Here is a 23,863-nt window from a genome sequence, read left to right as displayed (position 1 = left end):
GTGATGTGTATGTCCAGCGATGCACAAAGGGAGGAATCTTTTTTCCTGCTACTGCTACCTCCTTACCTTCCCCATTCATACCTATCAACAGTAGATTTTCTCAAGGCTATCCTGAAGTCTCTTCTCCACACACAATTCCACACCTACCTATTAGCAGATTTGTTTTGGGATTTATCCTCTGAAGTCTGCACAGAAAGGGGCAGGCCTGCTGACTGCCTCCTGAAGATGTCAGTGGCCTAGTGGGTTTAGTAGACTATCATGCCTCATCCATCTCAAGAAGATAATATCAAGTAGTGAGAGCCACAGTGTGAGGGGAGTTGTGTGAGGACTGAGCCTCACGGGATGCGGTTTTCATAGCTTCAGAAAAGTGTCAACTACCAGATATTTAATCAAGTCCCAGAACCTTTGACATTTCCCCATTGTTGGTGTTTATTCGTTTTGCAAAGCTGTTGTTAGTTTTGGTGGATGTTCTTATGATTTTTACAATGTAGTGGCTGCATTTTGTGCATCTTTTTATATGTGTTTAAGGTAATGTTTCTGCTGAATTTTCTGGGTATGTATTTTTTCATTGCTTTTTAAACTGTTTTTATTCATGAGGTTATTTTATACACTTTGATTATGCAAATGCTGGCAAATTCTTGTCTTTGTTAAGCCACTTTGTTAATGTGAAAATGTTTCAATGAACCTGTTATATTCATGATATAGAAACAGAGAAAATAGCAAAAAGCATAAAATACTCTTTCTGGGAGGCTGAATTGCAATAGTACTTTATTTCTTAAAATACAGAACTTTTACATAAAAGAATCAAAAACATAGAAAGAGAAAGCAGGCTGCTTCTTAAGGCAGAGAGGCATAACTCAATCCACCTTGCTGCAGGCTGGCTCCTTGCAAACTGACTGCTGATAGACTCTGATTGTACCCTTCTCTACAGAGCCCCTTAGCCTACAAGCAGGACTAGGAAACCCCTAGAGAATTTTAAGTGATAGTTTACAAATTTAACACAGATTTCAAATGCATGACTGAACCAAAAATTGCTTGTAGCAAATACTTTAATGTAATACACTCAGTCTGAAATTTGCACCTTATGCCCATTGTTGAGTGAGTGGTGTATACTTAAAGGAGTGAACAGAACTGATATGTACTTTTCTGATATACACAGTAATGTGAATAACACATGTTGTTATGGTGTATTGGTCAAACATGAAAGGTTGGCAAGAATAGCCTGGTGCCCTGCTAATTAAAGATTCATAGATTATAGGCCACAAGGGACCGCTGTGATCACCTAGTGTAACCTCCTGTATAACACAGGCCAGAGAACGTCTCTGAATTAAATTCTAGAGCAGATCTTTCAGAAAAACATCCAATCTTGATTTTAAAAGTGAATCTGTTAATATTATGTTACATATAACCAAAAATTCAAAATAGATTCAGGCACAAGCCTCCAATAGTTGGATATCCCGCTCAGAATCCCATTTTATTTAGAGGATTATCCCTTGGAAAAAAAATATGTCATGTTGACAACTAAGCACATTTACAGATTCAGTGATTCTAGAGCACCACACTTCCTTCCTCTTTCTTCTCCCCACACCAGACTCAAACAGTCCCAAACTCATGAATTTACCAGTGTATCCTGGTTAAACTCACCAGACCTTTGTATTTTTGAGTGGCGGTTCTGCAGAGCCCCACTCTGTGTCCTATCATTAGACTGCCTTGCTCATTTGTTGATTTGGGACTTTATCCTTACATCTTCTGTCAACCTTCCTTTCATTTCACATCAGGGCTTGCTTTGCCATTTAAAGAAGCTGTACATTAAAGATATGCAAATATCCTCCTAACGGTTGCTGTTTGCTTGTGAAAGCAAAATATCATGTGTTTGTAAAGGTCATGCTCTTTGTCTTGGCACTGATTTCTCAAAAATAAAATATGCACTAAAATGAAACTAGTCTAGAACAATTTATTTGATTTGCAATGAAGGCCTACTTCTTTGTTGCTCTTTGTGTTACAGATTAAACAATTTAGAAGGAAAGAACTTTCGTGAACTCAGTGATGGCTAATGCTCTGTAAGATTTTCCACAGGTTAGGCATGAATTGTTTGCTAGTTGCTCCTCTAACTCTTGCTTTCTCTGCCTGCAATGTGCCACCTTCTCTCCTTGACTATACATCTCACATCAAAACAAATTCTGCCCCAGATATCATTTTGGCTGGTTCAAATGAGCTTGCTTGTTAGCTTCCCACAGGTTGCTATTGGTCATAGTGGGAGAGGCTTTTTCCCAGTGCATCTTTGTAGCTTTTTTATCCATTAAAAAGTTCACTAGATAACATTTCTTTTGGGAGCCTGGAACTGTAATCCATACATTTCTTTCAGGCAATCATAGATATTTTTGACATCTCCATTGTCCTTTTGAGCTTGATATTTTTTTTCTTTCCTATCCTACCAGCTGCCTTGCTTCTATCAAAGTTTGCAGAGATGTTTGAAATGACCTTTTTATTTATTTTCTTTTTTTTTCTCCATGTCTGGGTTATCTCATTGTGAGAAAAAGAAAGGTGCAAATCAAAATTTCTCTTTATTTGAAAAAAGACTAAAAGAAGAAATTTAATAAAATCCAAACAACAAACCATCACAAGCCTTTTTAAGGGCTTTACCAACTGCGTCACAAATCAGCATAAAAGCTCATAGCTCAATGCTCATAGCTTGAGACAGGCTTTTATAAGCTCTTGTGTTCTCTGCAGCAGTGCATCTTGGTAGGTGAATGTTACCTAGCTGTCAAGCTCAGCTCATTTTAGAGAAGTTGCTTCCTCCTACTTGGCATGTGAATTTCTCTTCATACAGAAAAAACAAACAAACTTGCATATTGTGCCTATTGATTGTCACTCTAATCAGCTACATCTAATAATTCTTAAAATCACATTCTTCACTTGAACCAATTACAGACACACTGGGAACAGAAAGGCCATGTGACTGCTAAACTAGGTTTCCCAGAATACCACAGGCTCTAGGGTCAGGGTTCATTCCTCATGCTCAGGTACAAAAGCTGCTGCCACAGAGTAATTAGTTCATGGAGGAGACTGGTAGGAAACAGCAATGTTCCAGCTCACTGGTCAGCCTGAAGCATAGTCAAATGTATAAACATCATCAACAGAAACAACATAATAAGGTACTGTTTTGATGATGAAGGCATAGTTTGGTTGCATCCCTCCTCTTTCCCCTGTCCACACTATATGCTCAGCTTCATAAGTGTTTCATTTTCCTCAGAAATGATCCCTTAAATGATCCCCCTTTGATACTCAAATAGCCATGGAAATTATAGGTTTAAACACTTTCCCCTGCCCCCCAACAATCTCTGTCTCAGGGTAATACTTGCAAATTTTACATTCATCTCACAAGAAAAATAAAACTTAAAGTCTGCTGGCCTGCAAACTGTGGGGAGGGAGAAGTAGTAGCAGTACCCTTTGTTTCCTGTCTTAAGTATTTTTATTGCCATTCCATGCAGTAGCAAGGCACCCTAATTATGGCAAGGCTTTAAATCCCAATAGATACTCTCTAATTAGAAGCTCCCATGCTCCATAGACTCTTGAAGTCTTTGCATCAAGATTGGATGTTTTTCTAAAACGTATGCTATTGTTCAACCAGAAATTATGGAAGTGATGCAGAAATATGGACAATATAACTGTGTGAGGGTCTATTGCGTGTGTTATGCAGGAGTTCAGAATTATAATGACAATTATATAGACAATTATAACGGTCCCTTCTGGCCTCAAAGTTTATGAAGCAGTTGTTTAAAGTTGTTTGGAATAATTTCAGTTAACTTTAGAATAAACAACAGCTAATTATTAAATGCATATAATAGAAGTTTATCGACATTCATGGATGTAATAGGAAATAATTATGAGATACATTCTGCGCTCATTTAGACTGCTGTAAATCTGGACTTCGGTTGCAGTAGATTTATGACTATAATACAAAGTAGAATCTGCTTTATACAGTTGTTAACCTAATCAACATGGTAAAGAGACACTATCAATATAAAAATCTCATTTAAAAACACTTATTGCTTTTATTAGTAATGCTTTAGATAATTGAAACGGAGAGAATTTGAAAACTGTAATGTACTTATCGCTGGTTTATTTTTTCATATCACTCCTTTTAAGCAATGTGAGTAGACTCATCAGGTTCTAGATCACTTGTACTAGCACAAATGCAGTAATATTTGGGTTGTAAACACCAAAAGGAAATGTTTTCATCCAGACAAACTTCTTGAAATAGAAAAAAATTTCTGAGTCATGAGGTCCTTGCTCAGTTTTTACTCCGGCAAACTCAGTTAATGAAAGTTTTGCTCCAATAGGGGCAGAGCCAAAATCTGAAAATTTTGCATCTCTAGATTTGTCCCTGTCAGATCAAATTTGTGGTTTAAAATACTTATTTGAAGTTGCAATAACTTGTGAGTATTATATATCTGGCTTCTAAATATATGAAGCTATCCCTTCAATCTTATTTAATCTTATTTAAGTGCAATCTTGCTTAGTTCAGTACGGTTGTCTGGGTGCAACTGAGGACAGAATCTGGTTTGATCACTCATGGTGGTGATTTTATGTATGTTTGTTTTTCCCCAAATCCACCATTCCACTGAAGAGAAATCTCTCTGGCACATCTAAGACACAGTTGAAGACAAGCTAATGGGACTTTTGCGTGCCCTCTGCTGGCTCTGAAACGGTTAACTAGCACATCTTATTCCCAAAGCCTTGGGATATCCTTGTTCATGCTGATGAGCATACAACAGAAGGACTAGACCTTAAGCAAGACTTAGAACAATTAGATATCTACAAGTAAATGTTGGTAAACATCACTTTCACTGTACACACACAAACCAATGGAAAAAAAATGTTTCCATCAATGATAATTGATAGGCAAAGTAAGAAAATGCTGCTTTAGAACTTATTAGAGCTTGCTTTAAAGTTATTTACTGTGTATATTTTATATGTGATGGTTACATTTTGTGTTTTAATGCCTATAAAGCTTTAACTTTTGAAATCTGAATGTCTGCTGTCATTGAATAATTGTCTGACCCCCCATAATTTCCTGTCATTGTGAAAATTTAAATTGATAAAAAAATAAACTATATTATCTGTCAAAATTATGTTAAAAGATTGAATTTTGCCAAGCCAGCTTTAAGGCACTTGCCCTCCAGCCCCTGAAAAAGTAAACGAAAATGGATTGTTAATGTCAAGCTCCAGCAGCATTACGGAGTGGAAAAATCTGTTTGCAAGATAAAAAGAGACAAAATTGCTAGGAAAATAAAATGCATGTTTAGACTTTTAAATGGTTAGATACAGGAGTAGATTAAAGCACACTGCTCAGGTAATTTATAGTGCACACACAGCAGCAGGGTCCACATAGACACTCAGTACACAGCAGGTTAGTACAGGATAATATTTACATCCCAGCTTGCTGCGAACTCAATGTCTCTATAGACTAGCCCTGAGAGTGTTGCAATTCATGGAGTAAAACTGTTAAATTAGAAATCAAGTAAAGCTATGAACAGTTTCACATGCCTGCCTGAGAAACTTAATTTAGTTTTGCCAAAAGAACAAGTTAGAGTCTTGCGATCTGATTCTGCAGCCTCTTTACATGAGCAATTCCCATGAAGTCAATAGGAGTCACCCATGTGGAGCAGCACAGAATCAGACCATAATCCCAAAATAAGTACATTAAGTGGAGCATTCTGAGGGACCTAGAGATAAATAAGGTAAAAGGGAGTTTCTCTTAATATCAGAATAGTTTAGTAAATGTATAATTGTCTCTAGCATGGAGATGATCATAGGTGCAGGTTAATTAACTCTGCTATTGCAGTCACTATCCATATGCCCCTCACCCCAGCTCTCCGGACCTTAGCTTCCCGGCTGCCCCCTTCACATCACCTGAGCCTGCAGCACAACGTGGAGCTGGTCTGCCTCCGAACCGCACCTAGGAAACATCCATATGTGTTCATGCGCCACACCCTTCATTTCCTCACTCTTGTGTCCTGCTCCAACACCCAGTGGTGGGACCTCCTACCACTTATGGAGGGAGAGGAGCCCCGGTGGGCCAGTGCCTATTCAGCCTGCCATGGATGTTAGCTGGTGGCTCCTTCATGGAGCTGTGAGCATGGGTGTATAAGGGGCATGGTTCACCACCTCTCCCAACACCTGCCCCTTCTGCATGGAGAGGGAGACTCTGGCGCACATCTACATTGAGTGTACCAGGTTGCTACCGTTTTCTAGCTCCTCCAAAACCTTCTCCTTCTGGCTGCACTTTTCCCCGCACCTCCTGATCTATGTATACCCTATCCATGGCCCCACAAAGTCATAAGACCTCCAAGTCAACCTCCACCTGGCATTGGCCAAGGTGGCCATTCCCCATACCAGGAGAAAGAAGTGGGACAGGGAGGTGCTCTGCAACTGTGGGGTCTATTGCTGGTCCTCCCTGAAGTCATGTCTCTGGGCAGAGTTCCTCTGGGCCATGTCCACTGGCTCCCCGGATGCCTTGAAGGAGCAGTGGGTGCTGACCGGGATTCTGTGCTCAGTGTCCCCCTCTGGATCCCTGCTTTTGAACCTGTAACCCTCACTCCTGTCCCTGTTTTTCATTTATTATCCCCTGTAATCTTTTGATGCCTGGGTCCAGTGGCTCCTCCCCTGAGGCTGGCGAGGGCTTTTAGATGTGGTCGGGCTTGTGCACACCCATTCCCAGGGGCTCAGTAGGTACTGTCCATATGGCTGCATGGATATAACTGAAGAAAGAATTTGGCTCTTGTGTTTCACTGGCATAGTCTAGATTCTCATGTTTGTAAATCCATGAGAGGTAAGATTTGTCAGACTTTTCTCCAACTTCAGAGTCTAGATTCAAATAGTATAGAGAATATGTACGTAAGTTATCAAAATTTATGGCCTATTTTTTATGCCACATTGGCTTATTAAACTTTTAACTCTGGGACAAATTGCATAAGCAATTGATGCTGACTGATTATGGATTCTTTCTCCTAAATAAAGTTATGGTTTGTAAACAAATGTAACATCCTGCAGCATTCAATGGTTTACATTATATTACAATGTTCTATGAAAGAGTACTGTTCATAAGCTGAGTAAAAAAAAAAGTATGTAAATTTCTTTTTGAGGACAATGATATTGGCTTAAATGCCTCCTCACTTCTGGAGGGACATGGGTTAATGTGCTGCTTACATCTATGTAATTGAAACCCAGAAGGCACCAAGCAAGATTTATGGACGCAAGGCATTTTTCAAAGTGGTGTTGACAGCTCTGTTCATTGCCAGTTGCTTATTTAAAGTTACAAATGCCCTCTGGCATGAAAGTCTTCTAAAAAGACAAAGTTCCTAATCTTATACAGCATGCAAATGTTTCTCTGTAAATATTTCATAGGCTTTATTCAACTCGATTTGTGTTTAATGCATTGCATGCCGTGTATCTCGATTGATCCTTTTCTCTCTGTCCTTCAGCAGCAAGTGATATGAATGATGTATTTACACGCCATCGGCAGTTTCGTCTTCCATTTGAGTTGAGGCATTTTGGTGATTCTAAAAACCAGTATTTTGTCACATTAACACTCTGTACTGACCACCTATCAGGCTGCTAGTTATAAATAAAGATCCTCTCTAGAGGTATAGTCTTACCTGGGACAGCCATCTGTGAGAATTACATGGCATGATCCTGGCATGTCTATTACTTGGCAGTTGCTATTGATTTTGCTTTTGAAGAGAAGAGGCAGGAAGTATGCATTTCGTTACTGTGTACAATGTGCTTTGCCAGTTAATATTAAAACTCCCATTAAATGAAAATGAAGGAAGCAAGTGCACTGTTTTTTGTTGAGCAGAGAGACACATTTAAGCAACCTCAGAGGCATTATTTGAATAGCTGGTGGAGTGGGAGAGGTAGGCAAACATGATGTATCCTGATCTAATTTTTTCTTAGCACATGAGCTATATACGCTGCTAATAGTAAACATGTTTTAAACTGAAAGTAGGTAATTGTTGCAACTTTTTGCTTCTCCTACACCAATTTGTACACATTTGTGTAACCAAGTGGCACAGCAGATGGTATTCCCCCCAGAAAATCTATTGTGACCAAGTACCTTCTCATGGTTATTTATTGTAACACAGACTACAACAGCTGCATTCAGGTCCCATGTGATATACGTGTTGGGTCTCTGCCAGCATGTCAATCCATCAAGTCCTTTATTTTTATGTAGTGCCTTTCATAGTAGTGATCTCGCTCCTCTTCACGAACGTTATAATTAGACCTTCAAAATCAGTTCAGATAAACAAAAATCCAATTTTACAAATCCCCAAACCGATTCAGATAAGACCGGGAGAGCTCAGGAGGCTTGGTTGTGATGTGCCCTTGTCACCATTGCTCTGACACAGCAGAGTAGCTCTGCTTTGGTTAGTAAAAATGCTGCTTTTTGTAATGGCTCCATTTTATGGTCCCAGAGTCATTCCTGAGAATGGAATTAAAGTCACTTAGTTCACAAGGGATGAATATAGTTAATTCCATTTGCAATGTAGCCATCATGGTTATAGTAACATAAAATGGGGTGGGTTTTATCTCTTTATAGTTCTGTTTAAAACTGTTTACAAGTTTCTGTGTCTACACAGCGGGTTTGCTCAAGTTACAGCAACGAGTGTAATTGCATTGGTGCAACCACTAGTGTAGGTAGGCAAAGCTGCTCTAAACCATGACTGTATACAGCAATGCTAATAACTGAAATCCTCAGTGTAGACAAGGGCTTCATCATAACTCAGCTAGAAGTATTCCTGTGCAATAAGAAACAAAATTGACTTTAAAGAGGACTATTCCGCAGCCCTATAGAGTCACCAGTGAAGTATTGCTTCATCTGCATGTGATTAGAATAAAGCACTGAGGGTTGGGAGCGGAAGGATACGGAAGGATTGAGAAGCTGAAGATTCTAGACACAAACAGACATGATACTTTAAGGGGAACTGGAATAAGCTGGGCTTGTGGTAGATCCTGATTTGGCTTCAGGGAATTAAGGGTTGCTTTTCTGAGACTCAGAGAATAGACCTGTGTATGTATTAGCCAGGAGAGTTTGCTATCTGTACAAGTCCTGGTTCATTTTGAGACAGAACAGCTAAATTTGGAACTCAGCTTCTTTTACGGACTATCTTTATTTTCAGCACTTTCCCAGTTATTGAAGTTGACATGTAATGTGCAGTGTTTGTTTTGAAAATTTGACTTGTATAAACAAAGGATAGCTGTATGCTCCATCAAAATCCAAAACCTAGGACAAACAAATCAGAAGTTGTTGACAGTTTACCACTAACTAGAAGCAAGCACTTCCCTAGAAACCTTTATTTTTTATGGATTTTAAAATTTGACAAAATGAATGCAAATTTGACAAGCTCAGGTTCAAAAGTATTCAGTAGCCCAAGAGCCTAGGTACATAAAAGGCAGAATGTTTACCAAAAGTTTACAGCTATATTTTGTAGAGAGTTCCGTCCATACATAAGGAGCTTACGCATCCTGGAAACCATGCCCATGTCAATAGCTACCCAAATCTTAGCAACCATGAAAAACCAGAGATTTTCACTTCTGCCAGAGCTGATCAGAGTAATTGTAGATGTTATACCGATAGTCAAGTAGATTTCCTCGGCTGGTGTATAAACTAGACATGGTGCATGGATACGTTTATTTCAAATATTGTAAGAGCTTCATGCACAAAACATTCCTTGACAAACATTATTCCTGTAAGTAACATAGGATCCTGCTAATATCTCATCACCCGCAAAGTCTCGGGAACAGGGCACTAGTAAAGAACACACACACGCTGTAGAGGCAAGTCACATTTAGGCTAGCAGAGATGACTCTTGTCTCTTCAGGACATACCTGTAGCATCCATGCTGTCCACCTTGTTTTATTTGGGTACAATATGTCTCAGCTCAGGATCTCAAAATGTTTTACAGACATTAACTAGTTTGCACAAGGTGCTAGTGAGGTGGGTGAATGTTACATGCATTTTGGAGATGGATGAACTCCAACACAGTGAGAATGAGTGATTTGTCCAAAGTCAAATAGTAAGTAGCCTAGCTGGGAATAGAATTTTACCTGTTAATTCCCTTCTCCACTCACAAGACAAATCTGTCTCCCTTATGATTCCTACCTGCCTGAGATGTGTCATGAGGTTTAATTAAGTAATTTGCCCGGTACTTTGAGTCTTCAGAAGAAACGTGCTACAGGAATGAAAATTATTATTGTGATTTAGGAACTTTTTATACTTCAGCATAAATCTGAATCGCAAAGTGAGCTCAGTGAACTGTTCAGATCTGATCCTATACCTTTGAAATACAGGGCAGTTTTGACATTGATTTAGTAGGAATTTTGAGGAGGATTTGAAGAAACTGAAGCCTTGTAAATTGAAAGTCTAGTTTTAAAATCAGTCTGAGCTGAAGTGGAGAGCCAGTGTAAGGAACTGGGGATACAGCAAAATTTTCTGTTTGCTTCAGGTGGCAGGGGTCATTCTGGCTGCCACATTCTGGATGGATCCCAAGTCATGTAAGAGTGTTCCTGGCAAAGCCACAAATGAAGAATTTACAGTAATCCAATCTGGATGTAACAAACAGTATGGGTCCACAGGAGTTGGGCAGCATTTAATATGTGACATATTTCACAGGTGATATTAAGCTGTTTAAATAGTAAATATATATTTTTAAACATGTTTGTAAAAAAAGAGACTTGCAAATCTAAAATAAGTTGGAGGTGGCTTGCTGGTGCATAAATAGGGATGCACTCTCAGAAGCGCCTAAAGAAATTTAGTGTAGTTGGATTGGGGTGTGCATTCTGTTTAATGCCAAGAATGAAAATGTCAGTTTGACTCTGGCGCTTTGTCAGTGTGCTATAACGGGTACAAGAAACAACCCAGCCTCCAGTCTCTGCCAGTTCTCTGTAAAACAACCACTGTGGGGTTGGAGCAAGGGTGAAAACTGCTTTTCACAGCAAGGACTGTCATTTACTACACGTTTGTGCATCACAATGGGGCCCCTATTTGGTTGGCCTCCAGGTGCTACCACAATATACATATTCATAAAATATTATAATATTTTCCTGAACACTTTCAGATCAGATTCAGGGAGAATGTTAGCTCTTCTGCTGGCAAACACAGCTCTTTGACTTCAGGAAATACCTTATCATATCTGTAGAACCTTTAAATGCCTCAGCATTGCATAATTCTTTAAAATTGTATAGATGTGGCCACCTCTGAGATTGAGTGGCAGAGAAGCAGGCAACCGGTAAACAATGGTAATGTGGGAGGAAAGAGAAGGGAAAATTTATCCAAGAGGAGTTCGTACATTGCTGTTACAAAAAGCACCCTGGGGTCTTTAAAGTTCACATAGAGCAGATAGAATCTTAGACTTCAAGGTCTCATCTGTAGGATTCCACATAGGGTAAATTGCAGAGAACTCTGTCACCTGAGAAGAATGAAGGCTGAGTCAACCCACTGATGATCTGAACCGGTGGATTCAGGGGTCTCGGTATTTTATTTCTGATGCTCAGCCCAGTAAGCCCAGCAAGATATTTCTTGAGTGAACATACATTTTTCCTTGAAGAGAAATTTTGCCAGTGTTGGCATTTTACAGTGGAACATCTATCAAAATTCCCAGTTAGTTACATTGAAATCTGTTGCAAAGTGGAGGGAACATGGGGAACATATTGCGTGTTGCCTTCAGTAAGAAACTGTGGATAGAGCTCTTGTATCTGCAGAACTATTTGGAAAGCGCAATAGAGTGTGAAAAGGGTCTGTCAAGAGCTAACTGTGACTGGGGGCAGGTTGTCTCCTCAGATCTAAAATTTCAGACTTATGTCTCAGTGAATCCTTTGAACAGGCAGCAGCTTTTACACACAAACAAGCAAAAGGATGTATACAAAACCAGCCCCTATTGGAGCTTACCTCAATGCTGTACCGGTAAACAAGTCGTGAATAATGTTCACCCAAATTAACAGAGAGAGAGTCATCACCAAACTATTGTATGAGCCAGGCCAATGTGTACTGCCTGAAAGGCCTGCATAGCTTTGAGATCTATCCCAAGTGTTAGTAGAGTCCATGTCCCATTCCTTGTGAGTTGCTGAGTGCCCTCAGACTCGCAGGCCTTTGGTTCTGGGAGTCGGGTTCTCGGCTGGTCACAGTATCCAGCCCAAAGTTCTCTGTTAGATTTAAGAGCAATACTGCACCCTCTCTTTATCTAAGTCAGCCTTGATTGCACTATGAAAAAAATCTTTAAATATTATTAGGAATTATATTTGTGGCCAGACTGTGCTATAACTTGGTGTAATTTTGCCTCCTTTGAGCAGCAGAAGAAATTAACCCATGTTATAACTATGTTCGAGAACCATGTTTCAGCATGTAAATATGTAGCAGTGTTTAAAATATGATTATAACATATCTTTGTCCATCTACACGGGCAACAAAATCCACGCTAATTATAACACTGTTTGGCCACACCTGTGTTTAAACATGGTTATTTCTGAAGTGCAGACAGGCCTAAGCTTGCCTAATGATTATAAATAATAATAATAATAAAGCCAGTTTTGTTCAGTAAGTAGGCCCATGTGCTCATCAATTCCATGGCCACAAAATTCCACTCTTGCTGCAAAAGTGTGCTCCAAAATCTAAGCCTTCATTTACAAAAAAGCAGTCCAACTCCCCAGGCTGTGAAAAATAACCTTGAAAACATGACCAAAACTGCTACAGAATATTTAGTCTGCCACACTGAAGTGTTATTGAAACAGAGTATGTGGGGATTATATAGTTCTGAAGAGATCCAGAGTGAAGCTTCTCAGGAAAATTACAGCAATTCAGATGATTTCCATATCCACCTTTTGTTTCCCACAACAAATATTCTAAAAGAGAGAAAATTACTAAAAAAAAAAATCTCCATTGGCCAAAGACCTTTACTCAAGTTCAAGTGTCACTAAACCAGCTGGAAGGAAGGTTCTCTTATGCCTGTTACGTGCCTACAAAACCAAGCAGGCTGGATAGAATGATAGTGTGAGTCTAAATCAGTTTGACTAACAGCAGTCTTGTTTAGACATCTGCTCCACTACAGTAACCAAAGGTAACTGATCTCTTTGTAAGTGTACATGTCTAGACAGGCCTGCAGGTCTCAATGACCTCGACTAAAATTATCCTATTTGGAGATGAGTTTCTTGTGAATCTGTTTTGAATCTTATATTCCCTTCAAATAAAAATGAAAAACCAGACTAGCAGCTTACTTGCACACCCTTTTTTCCTGAATGTTTTCATGCTCATGGTTTCCTTCAAAGTCTGGTGATCAGCAAATGGTCATTTGTATATGGGAGTGAAAGGAATCTGCGCGGTAGGTTCAGCTTCTTTTAAACTACCACTAACTTCAATATGTAGGGCCGATCCAAAATCAATGGAAAGACCCTTGTTGACTTCAGTGCGATTGGATGAGGCCCTTTGCGAGGCAGCATAGTGTGGTGGACAGGGCACTCTAGTGGGAGTTGGGGAGCTAGGTTCTATTCCTGGGCTCTGTCGTCAGTTCCCGGTAGACTCCTGTGTAAACCACTTCATCTTTCTATGCCTCAGTTTCCCCATCTGTAAAATGGGGTAATGATACTTACCCACCTTTTTAAAGAACCTGGAGATCTTGTATGAAAAGCAGTGTGACCTAGTGGACAGAGTATTGGCCAGGGTTTTAATTCCATATTTTAATCTTTGGCTGGCTGGGTGACCTTGGGCAATTCACTTTGCCTCTACATGCCTGAGTGTCCCCATCTGTAAGAAGGGGATTGTGATATCTGCTTTGTTTGTACAGCTCTGTGGATGAAAATCACTGTATAAGACTTATGCATTATATAAGTTCCTATTATATATGTTTGTATTATATTTTAGGTTGTAATTCAAAAAGTTACGATCCAGGTTTGTTCAAATGGGGCCAGAGTCTCTGAAGCTTTGGCTACTTCTGCCTCAGGATACACTTGCCTCAATGGACGAAATGTGCTGTTGCCCCCAGCCCTTCTGCCTGTCTGTTTCTGGTGGGGTGGGAAGGGCAGCTTTAGTTATAGGCCTGAGCTCTACAGAAGCCCTACTGCTGGGGCCGCTGAAGGGGATACACTGAATCAGCATATCCCTCAGCTACTTTGGCCGCTTGCACTTCCTGGCAAATCTGCTCACTCTTTGGGCTTCCCTGGCTATCTGTCTGCCTAAATGTATTTATATTATGCTCGCCAGACACTATAATGATGAGTGTGTATGACTCGATTACAGAGCACGCTCTTCACTGAAATATCTGAATGTGGTGTAAGTATGATTGGACAGAAGCCACAACCTCCCTTTCTCTGGGGAGCTCTGTTTCCTGCTATTGCAAGTTCTTCCCCTGCTGAACTTCCTGTCTTGGGTCTTTGTGTCTAGGTTTACACTGAAGAAAGATAGGATAAACTTGGGCTGAATCTGTTCTTTTAGCTGTAGCGTTGATCCCAGCAACAGTCTAATAGACTCAACTGATAACAATACTTTGCACTCACATAGCTCTGTAAACCCAAGAATGACAGAGGGCTTTATAAACATGAATGAACCCTCACAACAGTCCATGAGGTGATGGGTTCCAGACAGGGAAGCTGAGATACAGAGGGAGAGGTTAAATTATGTAGTCAAGAACTCAAAGCCAGTTAGCGTCAAATCCACAAAACTCAAGTCCTGCTTTCCAGCCCTGTGCTCTAGCCTCAAAACCATCTTTCCCCTCACGAATTGGGAAACTGAGGTGCAGGGTGACTAAGTGATAGAGCCATGGTCAGACAGGAATTTTGTGGCCCACTAATTTCTGCAGAGTTCTTTATCATTTATGCATTCTGTCTGGGACTTGGAACTGATATTTTTTAAATACTTAGAAGTCGTTGAATGCTAATACTGTATAGCTGCACAGTGTTTCTCAAATGCGGCCACCTGTGGCTACAGCCTCCTGGACAGTGATTGGGGGGCAAAGCAGCTGCACCTCCCTGTTGCTTCTGGATGTGCCACCTTGATGTTGGTTGCTGGGATTGCCAACAGGGGTTGGCTCGTGCCCCGCTCTGGAGACACCTGGGGCACAACCCTGGAGGAGCAGGCAGCCTGTGAGTTCCCCACCTTCCCAGGGGTGGTGGGGCTCAGGCTTCAGCCCTGGGATGGTGGGGTGGCAGGTTCCGGCCACGGGGCTTCAGGCTTCGGGCTCCGGCCCCATCCTGTGGCCGCAAGGCCCCACCTCCTGGCTGCAGGGCTTCAGGCTATGGCCCCGGGCTTCAAGCTCCTTCCTGGGGCCCCATTTCTCAGGCTTCAGGCTCTGGCTCCCCGCTGCCTTCCCCAACCCTCATTGTCCCTGGCCCCTGCTGCCTATCCATCCACCTCCCCATCCAGGACTTAATTTGTCCCCAGGCTTGCCGGGGCTGAGTAAGTCTGCTGTGAAAAGTGTTAATATCCCTTTTCACAGCAGAGAGACTTGTTAGCTAGCTGGAAGGCTGTGAAAAAGTGATACTAACAAATGTACAAAAATCACTTTTCACAGCAGCAGACTCACAAGCTAGCAATAAATAAATTACAAGGATTTGGATGTGCGTATTTATTTGTTTCTCTTCAAGTTAATTAAGTATTTTAGAAAAAATTGTCAGAGTGGCCATGAGCAGCACTTGGTAGCCGTACTCTGAGGCCACCAAAATTTTGTCGTGAGAAACCCTGGCTTAGGGGTTAGCATGTGCATTATGTAAAATTTATAATAGAACTGAAGAAAAACCCAAACTCTCCCCAGGCCCCACGATCCCCTATACTTTCTATTGGTAAAGATTTTGGTTAAATATCTGCTTCAAGGTTCTCAATATATATGTCCCCAAAGGAAATAAATGCTAAAGACTCAAGTGTTGTTTTGTGAAAGTTTTAACACTCAAGCTGTCAAACATGAGAATTCCGGAGGTTTCATTATTTCCTTTAATGACTTGGCTAAAAAACTGAAACGCTGTCCTCCACTATCACTGAGCACGCAAGGCTCTGTTGGATTTTTTGTTCTTAATAGTTTCGTGAACAATTATTCAATGTAACAAAGGAGTTGGTGTTATTTTTTTAGCAAAGTTAATTATTAAAAAGATATATATTCCAAATTTTGAAACGTCCTCCAAAAACGCAGGCACAAATGTTGCCCATGTCCTCATTGTTGTCTGCAAAGAGAATTCTCCCCAGACAAGTTGGGCAAATGCATTTCTAAGGATAAATTCTGAGCTCTCACATGTTGGTTTGCACCCACAAAGGCAAAGTTTGTGTGCACTAATTAAACACTTTCTGGAGCAGCTTTGAAGATCATTTTGAAAACTTGGCTTTATATATTCAATAACTGTAAAGAAGGTGGGAAAAGAAACTACTCTTGAGACAGCAGGTGACCATCTGCAGCTGGTTGCTATGGAGGATGTGAAAGAAAACTGCAAACTGTCCCAGGCTCTGCTTAAAGACTAGTCTCCTGAGTGAAAATCCCGAACCCCCTATCTCCCATGTGGGAAACTCTTGCAGGCTGCCCAGATAAGTTGCTGGGATGGCCTATCACCTAAATTTAAAGATAAGATTTATACTACTACAACTGGGGATATCACATGATATCTGAGACCAGAGGGAGTGTGGGGGAAGGAATTGTCTGTCTTGGCAATGCTTTTGTCTGACTGGCATGAAGCCACCTCCTTTTTCTTGCCACTGGGATATAGATATATATATTTTTTAGAGTGGAAAAAACACAGACAGGATTGCAACTAGCAGTTGTGCTCTGAGCAGAGTTATGATATGGCAGCTAGGTTTTCCCATCCTGCTGTCCAGTAAACTGGGAAAAATCAATACCAAAAATCTAGCATGTATAAACATTTGTCAAACCTATTATTGATTTCACATCTGTGGTTTGTGTACTGTATTGCTCTGAGCTTCCAAAGAATTTCACATGCATTCAGAGCTGTGTAAGGTGATGAGAAATGGCTAGGAGTAGTGAAAAGGAGAATCTTCTGTCTTCTTTTGTGAATTAGATGGTGACTTATTTTGTCTTTTAAAATAATACAATGAACTCTGGCTATAATGGTCTGTTCTTATATGTGATCCCTGTTGCATTATAAAACTTTGTGGTGTCTGGACCAGTCCAATATAAGGCACTCCTCTATAGCAAGCAATCCAGAGCTCCCAGGACCACATTCGCAGGGAAGGGAACAGGGTGATTTATTACTCAAAGGCTCTCTTATGTTTTTCTTTCTTAAATGTAGGTTCACTGCTGGTGAAAAGTACCTGTCTGATAGCGCTGGAGAATGAAATAATTAGGGCTGTTACAGCACTGATGGTGGCACGGCAAAATTTCCCCACCCTGCTCCACTGTTCTGCCTGAACCCTGACCTCTAGGGAAGGATTCAATCTCCATGCCAATTCATTGCTTGGTCTCACCTAAGAGTGCAAATTAGGGAGCTCCTCAATTTTCCTTTCTTACCCACTGGGGTAGACAGAACAGCGTATGCAAATTAGGTGGTCTGCAGGAAGGAAAAGGCCCCCAATTTTCTCACATCACCCATAGAGGGAGCCAAAAAGCTTCCATTCCCACAACCCCACTAACTATAACTGGCCAGAAATAAGATAGGCATGTTTCCTGGGACAAAAATTAATGATTTTTCACGTTGTTCAAAATTGTGTGTGAAATATTTCACCTTTTGACCAAAAAAAATTCGTTTTGGTAGGGGAAAAAACATTTTTTCTTAAAAAGAAATGAATATTTTTTCCACTAGAAAATGATGGAGAAAAGCTTTTCTGTGAAAAATGTCATTGTCAAAAAAAAAAAAAAAAAAAGTCAAATCTCAACCAGCTCTATTGCTAATCTTAGTCACACACAGGCTCAGATCCTGCAATCACTTATATATCCATTGATTCCATGAGGCTACTCAGTAGTAAAATTAAGCCTGTGGATAAATCTTTGCAGGATTGGGGTCCTAGATTGTAAGCTTTTTGGAGCAGGGACCATCTTTTGCTTATAAGTATGTACAATGCAGTCTGGGATTGCTAAACAATGCTGTAATACAAATAAATAATACTAATATGTGAGACTGGACAGGAGGGTGCTTTGGGAATCCTCAGAACAGAGGTGATAACTGAAACTGGGGGAGAATTTGGGGGTTGCATAAAAATAGGGAGAAGTAAATGGAGGCTAAGGACAGAACTCTGAGAGATGTAAAGCTAGGAGGAGAGGGTAGGGCCAGGATCTACCAAAAGGGATGTTGAAGCATGGTAAAATGAAAACTAGTAAACTACAGAGACACAGAAGTTTAGAGTACTGCAGCCAGATAAGAGTGAAAATGGAGAAGTGCCCTTCAGGTCACTGGTTAAAATTTGGTCAGCCCCCCCCCCCCGCCCTGCCAACATATTTTTTTTAAAAACCCACAACATTCTAAACTACTTTTTAAATGAAAGGGAAGTTTTTGTTACATTTAGAAACAAAATAGAATTTGGGGGGGGTTCCCGTCCTTTCTCTCCCTTTTTAACTCCCCCTGCCACTTTCTTTTATTTTATTAACTTTTTCTCGTTTGAAATAGAGGAAGTAAAAGTTAAAACAAAAGTTTTAAAAAAAGAATAGAGTGACACTTTTTCTTTGTTTTTTGGCCATTTCAAACAAAACTTAAAACCACCCTGAAATATCTTCAAAAATGAAAAATTGTAATGATATTGAAATTTGCCATGAACATTTTTTGCTGTCATTAAAACTCCACATTTCAGAAAAAAAAAATTATATTCATCTGGCTCTGGTCAGACCAGCAAGATGGAAGGAGCAAGGAACGCTGAAGGAGAAGACAACTAGCAGCTGGAATATATAGCCCAGCTCATTCTAGGATTTTAGAGGCTAATGAAAGGAGGGAGACAGGTCCATAGCAAATAAGATTGAGGGAAAACTTGTTCATTTGTTTTTTTTCCCAACATGGGGAAACAAGGGCACGCTGCAGATACTTAGACTCATGTGGCAGACACTTAGAAGTCAGATTTGGTAGAGAGCAGGTAAATAAAGGAGTGTAAAGAAGCTAGAGAACTGAATGAGGAATGACTGGAGATGGCAAAGGATGGAGTTGAGGAGTTAGAGGCAGATTGGAAAAGGGCAAACTTTGAGTCTTGCATTAGACCCATCGAGTATTTTGTCCAGTCTATATTTAAATAGCACTCAATATTTGTGAATCATGGAAGAGCTGCTCCGTCTCAGCTGTAAAATCAGCAAAGACATCATATATTTCATAAAAATTATAAACACGTAAATCTGTGGGTTCCGTATACAATTCATACATTAAAAATCTTAGGTGTAGTTGTTTCTGATGTGGAGTGGGGCTCTACAATACTCACCATTTCTAGAAGGAAAATAAGGATTTCCCTTTTTATTGACCGTATATGGGTATGTCTACACTGCAATTAGACACCCATCGCTGAACTCTGCCAGCTGACTCAGGCTTGCAGGACTCGAGCTAAGGGGCTGTTTAGCTGCGGTGTAGATGTTTGGGCTTGAGCTGCAGCCTGTGCTCTTGGACCTTCCCACCTTACAGGGTCCAGAACCCAGGCTCCTGCCTGAGCCCGAACATTTGTGTGTATAGGGAGCTGGAGAAAATGTATTTGGGAAGAAGTGGTGGACATGCTTAATAGGTAGGTCGAGTGAGGGCGACCCTCAGACTAGCAATGCCATGGTCAGAGGGGAGAGGATTACTTTCAAGGGATGAAATCTATTGACTTCTCTTTTTTTCTTGGTAGTTTAGATCAGAAAGGCTAATCTGGTTTCCCTGAGGAAAAGGGAACTCTCGAGATTTTTAGGCAAACCATTTCTTTGGTTTTGTTTTCTGGGTTACTTTACACAGACTACCCTCAAAGAAGGAAAACACTCTAACCTCTAACAGGAGGTGTTGAGAGGTAAAGAGTTTCTGAAACCTAGACCTCTCATGCAGTCTCAGTCAAGGGGCTTGCATGAAGGTGTCCAGTCCCAAGGAGTTGCGTTACCATCAGGATGCAGTGGGTGAGCTCAAGGAAAGAAGCCAAAAGACCAAGGAGGAGACAAAAGTTGATGGTGATGTTGGCTGCGCAAACGTTAGCCCTCAGGCCATGTCCACATTTAAGAAATTACTAAATACGGATTTACCTTAGTGTAGGTGGGGCCTAACTAATGCTTATAATACCCCCTGAAAGGGAAGTTAGTAGGTATTATTCCCATTTCCCCAGATGGGGAAACTGAGGAAGAGAGGTGAAGAAGCTTGCCCAGGACCACAGAGCAAATCAGTGGCAGAGACAGGATTATAATTCAGGAGTTCCCAGTTCCATGCATTCATTCCTCTAGACCATGGTCTCTCTTAATTTTGCAGGGATGGAATTTGCGTGATATTTAAAGAGCAGTGTATCATTTTTCCATGGAGTTCAGACTAGAAAGGCACAGACAGCAGTTGATAGCTATACGTTGGCATGAAGAGGGTGACATCATACCCAGAAGAATCCAAGCCCTGAAGCCCTGTGTCCCCCATTTGGAATTCTCTGTACATGGAATAGCTGATTAACAAAGGCATAAAATTAAGGGTTAAAATATAAACTTGCATGTTGAAGGGGTTGCCTACTGTGCTTGTAGCAATGATTATCATGACTTTCCTAAGAAGATCTCAAAGCACTTTACAAAGGTGGGCAAGCAGTAGATACTTCATTGCATTCGCAGGATGAGAAGACAATTTGATGATACATTATTTTTTAAAATGCAAAACAATTGGACAAACCAAAACAATGCCAGGAGATCCTCTTTCTCAAACCCCAATCTGCCTTCACGTAAAGTGGAACTTGGACTGAAAAGGGCCTTTAGCTACGTGTGGAGGTGTGTGTTCATTGTTTTTGCAACTAAATCCTCCAAAATGTATATGCTCTAAGGGAGCAGTCCAGGATATTGTACAAAGTCAACTCAGTGCCCCTCTTTTTTTTTTCCAGGAGGTGAGGAGGATGTGTGCTCAACTGTGGAAAAACAGTAATATTTTGCAAGTAAAGCAAAAGCTTTGTAATATCCTGTATTCATACTGTATGAATAATGATGCACTTATTTTTAGAAAGACCTGAGGATTAGATGCAGCGAAGTGCAGCTATGCAGCTATGCAGCCATCTCAGGGAGGAAACATGAGGAAGACTGATAACTTATCATTCTGTTCCATGTGCCAGAAGACTAAAAAAAGTTTTGTTGAGGAAACCTTGCAAAACCTAGTATTGTTTTGCTTTGGTATTTAATGTAAGTGTTCATGCTGGTAGCATCTCTGTTTTCTTCCTTATAAATGCTATTTTCACTAGCCTTTTTTTAAGATGCTTGTTTTAATCAATGTAGATTTGATTTAATCTTGATTGCTCGTATGACAATTGGGACCAAATGAACCCTTGAATCAATCAGTGGATCCCATTGGCTTTAATAGGATCTTGGCATCTGAGGGAAGAATTTTGGCCACTGAATACAGATAAGCGGAATGGCAGAGGTGAGGAAGATGGATGTGGGCTGTACAGAACCCAGTAAGAGAAGCTGATTGGTCTGAACAACCACCTTTCACTGACTTCAATACAGTATATTGGAGCCATCACTTAGACGCTTATTGATTTAGGTATGGAAGTGGTTTTCAAGTGAAGGTAATGGTAACATGAAGGGGACTGTGACTGCTTTTACACACTCAGTAGCAGCAGTGTCTTACACTCCAGGGGATGTTTGAGATAGTCCCAGCTGTCCTGGGGTTCTGTGATTTGAGAGAAGAAATATTAACCAAAGAACTGGTAGCAGCTTCCACACTTGTTGAATAATGTTACAAGAGCTTTAAATTAGCAGCCCAGCAGTCAGAGGGGGCAGAAGTTTGATAGGATGCTGCACACAAGCAGTCAGAGGGACGATGAATTCAGAGGGGTGAAAACTCAGACAGGTGGCAGAGCTTTGTGGGCATGCTTCTTCAAGAGGCCGCTGTGCATTCCCATGTCTGGGATAGAAAAACTCCCACGCTTATGGCTGCGAATTTGGTAGACCCCTAAATATAAATGCTGCTTGTGAGACATGAAAGGGTAAAAGTTTAGTGAATGCATGTGTGACAGTTGCCCCCCCACTCTGTGGTACCACCTGATATACTGGGGTCCCACTCAGCCCACCCATTCCACCAGCCCGGGCTCCCTCACTCTGCCCTGCTGTGCCAGGCCCTCAAGCCTACTCCAGCACACACACACAGGTAGGGACACACCCAGCTGCAGAAAGATACACAGACAGTGATCGGCTCTGTGTGGGAAGACTCAGCTTGGGGATTGCTCAGCCCTCAAGTGCACACCTCCTATGGAATGCAAACCCAAAATTATATTGTCTTGCACTGCATAGAGATCTATACAGCGTAAATTCATGAAATCTGTCCCCTCTCTCAATGTGGAGGAAGATATGCAAAGCTTTTTGCTGACCCAAGTTATGAATGACACAAACTGCTTTTAGAATAAACAAAAAACAAGTTTATTGACTACAAAAGGTAGATTTTAAGTGATCATAAGGGATAGCAAACAGATCAAAGCAAATTACTGGGCAAATAAAACAAAACATGCAAACTAAGCTTATTATATTAAATTAACTGGTTAATAGTAGCAAACTCTCACACGAAATGTTTTTTTATGCAGATTGCAGAGTTTCTTGAAGGTAAACTGCACTGCTTGCAGCTTAAATCTCCAGGTATTCCTTTCACAGGCTAGACCTTTCTCACCCTCTCTCCTTCCTCCCCCGCCAGTTTAGTTCCTTTATTTCTTCAGGTGTTTTCAGTCGTCTCCCTTCTTGGGCGGGGAGGCAGTTGAGAAAAACCTAGATTAACTGACTCCCCAGCCTTAAATAGGATTTGCATATGGTGGGAATCCTTTGTTTCCCAGTTTGACCCCTACCCCCTCCTAGTGGAAAAATACCAGCAGTCCAAGATGGTGTCCAGTACCTGGTGACGTGATCACATGATCCTGCAGTGTCAAACCAGCATCCCAGGAAATGTTTCAGGAAGGAGGGAGATTAGTATTTTCAAAATCCTATGGTTCTCCCTAATGGCCCATTCCAGGCTGATTGCATACTGTCTGGTGGGTGTTCCCCAGGTGAAAACACAATTGTAATTGTTACATAGTCAATATTCTTAACTTCAGATACAGAAATGTTATAGGCATACAAATTGGATAATCACATTCAGTAAATGATAACCTTTCTAACGATACCTCACATGACCCGACTTGCATAAAACATATCCTAGTTACACCATATTCATATTATAAGCATATCTCTATGAAGAATATGGGGCGCAGTATCACAGTATGGGTTTTATTCAGCTCCAAAAATTAAATCATGAGCAGTGAAAGTTTTCAAACTGAGTCTTTCTTCCCCTGTGACAGTCTTAAGAGTCTTTGATGGCTACATTGTGAAGAGAGCTAGATCTCCGTATAAAAAGATCCATAAGCTTCACACGTATTAGGTTTTTATTACTTCATTTTGACATCCTTCCTGAAAGGTCTGCCATGTGACTAGCTTAAGTTCTTCATGCTTCCTCAGTGGTGTTAATGCTGTTAATTTTACACTCTTTGCTCCTAGTCATATGACAAAACCTGGACATCGTACAATGCTTTATGGCTATAGTACATATGATTCGGTATTAACATGTCACATTAATTTATCTTTGAAATGAAACTGGGCTTAAATACATTGAAATAGTTTTCCAATTATACAGTTTGAATGTACTCTCCAAGAAAAGATGTCTTTCTCATCAAGAAATCTTTTCTCCTCTCTCTTTAAGAACAGCTTTGTCCAAGGGCAATATTCTCTTTTTTAATATATGGAGA

At 40.6% G+C, this 23,863-nt stretch overlaps 1 protein-coding gene across 1 annotated transcript in view; it reads left to right on the top strand.

The window, feature by feature from the left end:
• Positions 1–22,415, top strand: part of LAMTOR3 (late endosomal/lysosomal adaptor, MAPK and MTOR activator 3) — a 77,648-nt gene extending 55,233 nt beyond the window's left edge. The window contains exon 7 of the mRNA XM_077815065.1: positions 20,987–22,415. Within this exon, the coding sequence (XP_077671191.1) occupies positions 20,987–21,027 (41 nt within the window). The 3' untranslated portion in view covers positions 21,028–22,415. The remainder of the gene's footprint in view (positions 1–20,986) is intronic.
• Positions 22,416–23,863: the final 1,448 nt, after the last annotated feature.

The sequence above is a fragment of the Eretmochelys imbricata genome, chromosome 4 (assembly GCF_965152235.1).
Source record: "Eretmochelys imbricata isolate rEreImb1 chromosome 4, rEreImb1.hap1, whole genome shotgun sequence".
NCBI lineage: Eukaryota > Metazoa > Chordata > Testudines > Cheloniidae > Eretmochelys > Eretmochelys imbricata.
The sequence above is the reverse complement of the archived record's forward strand: the minus strand, read 5'-3'. Positions and strand labels throughout refer to the sequence as shown.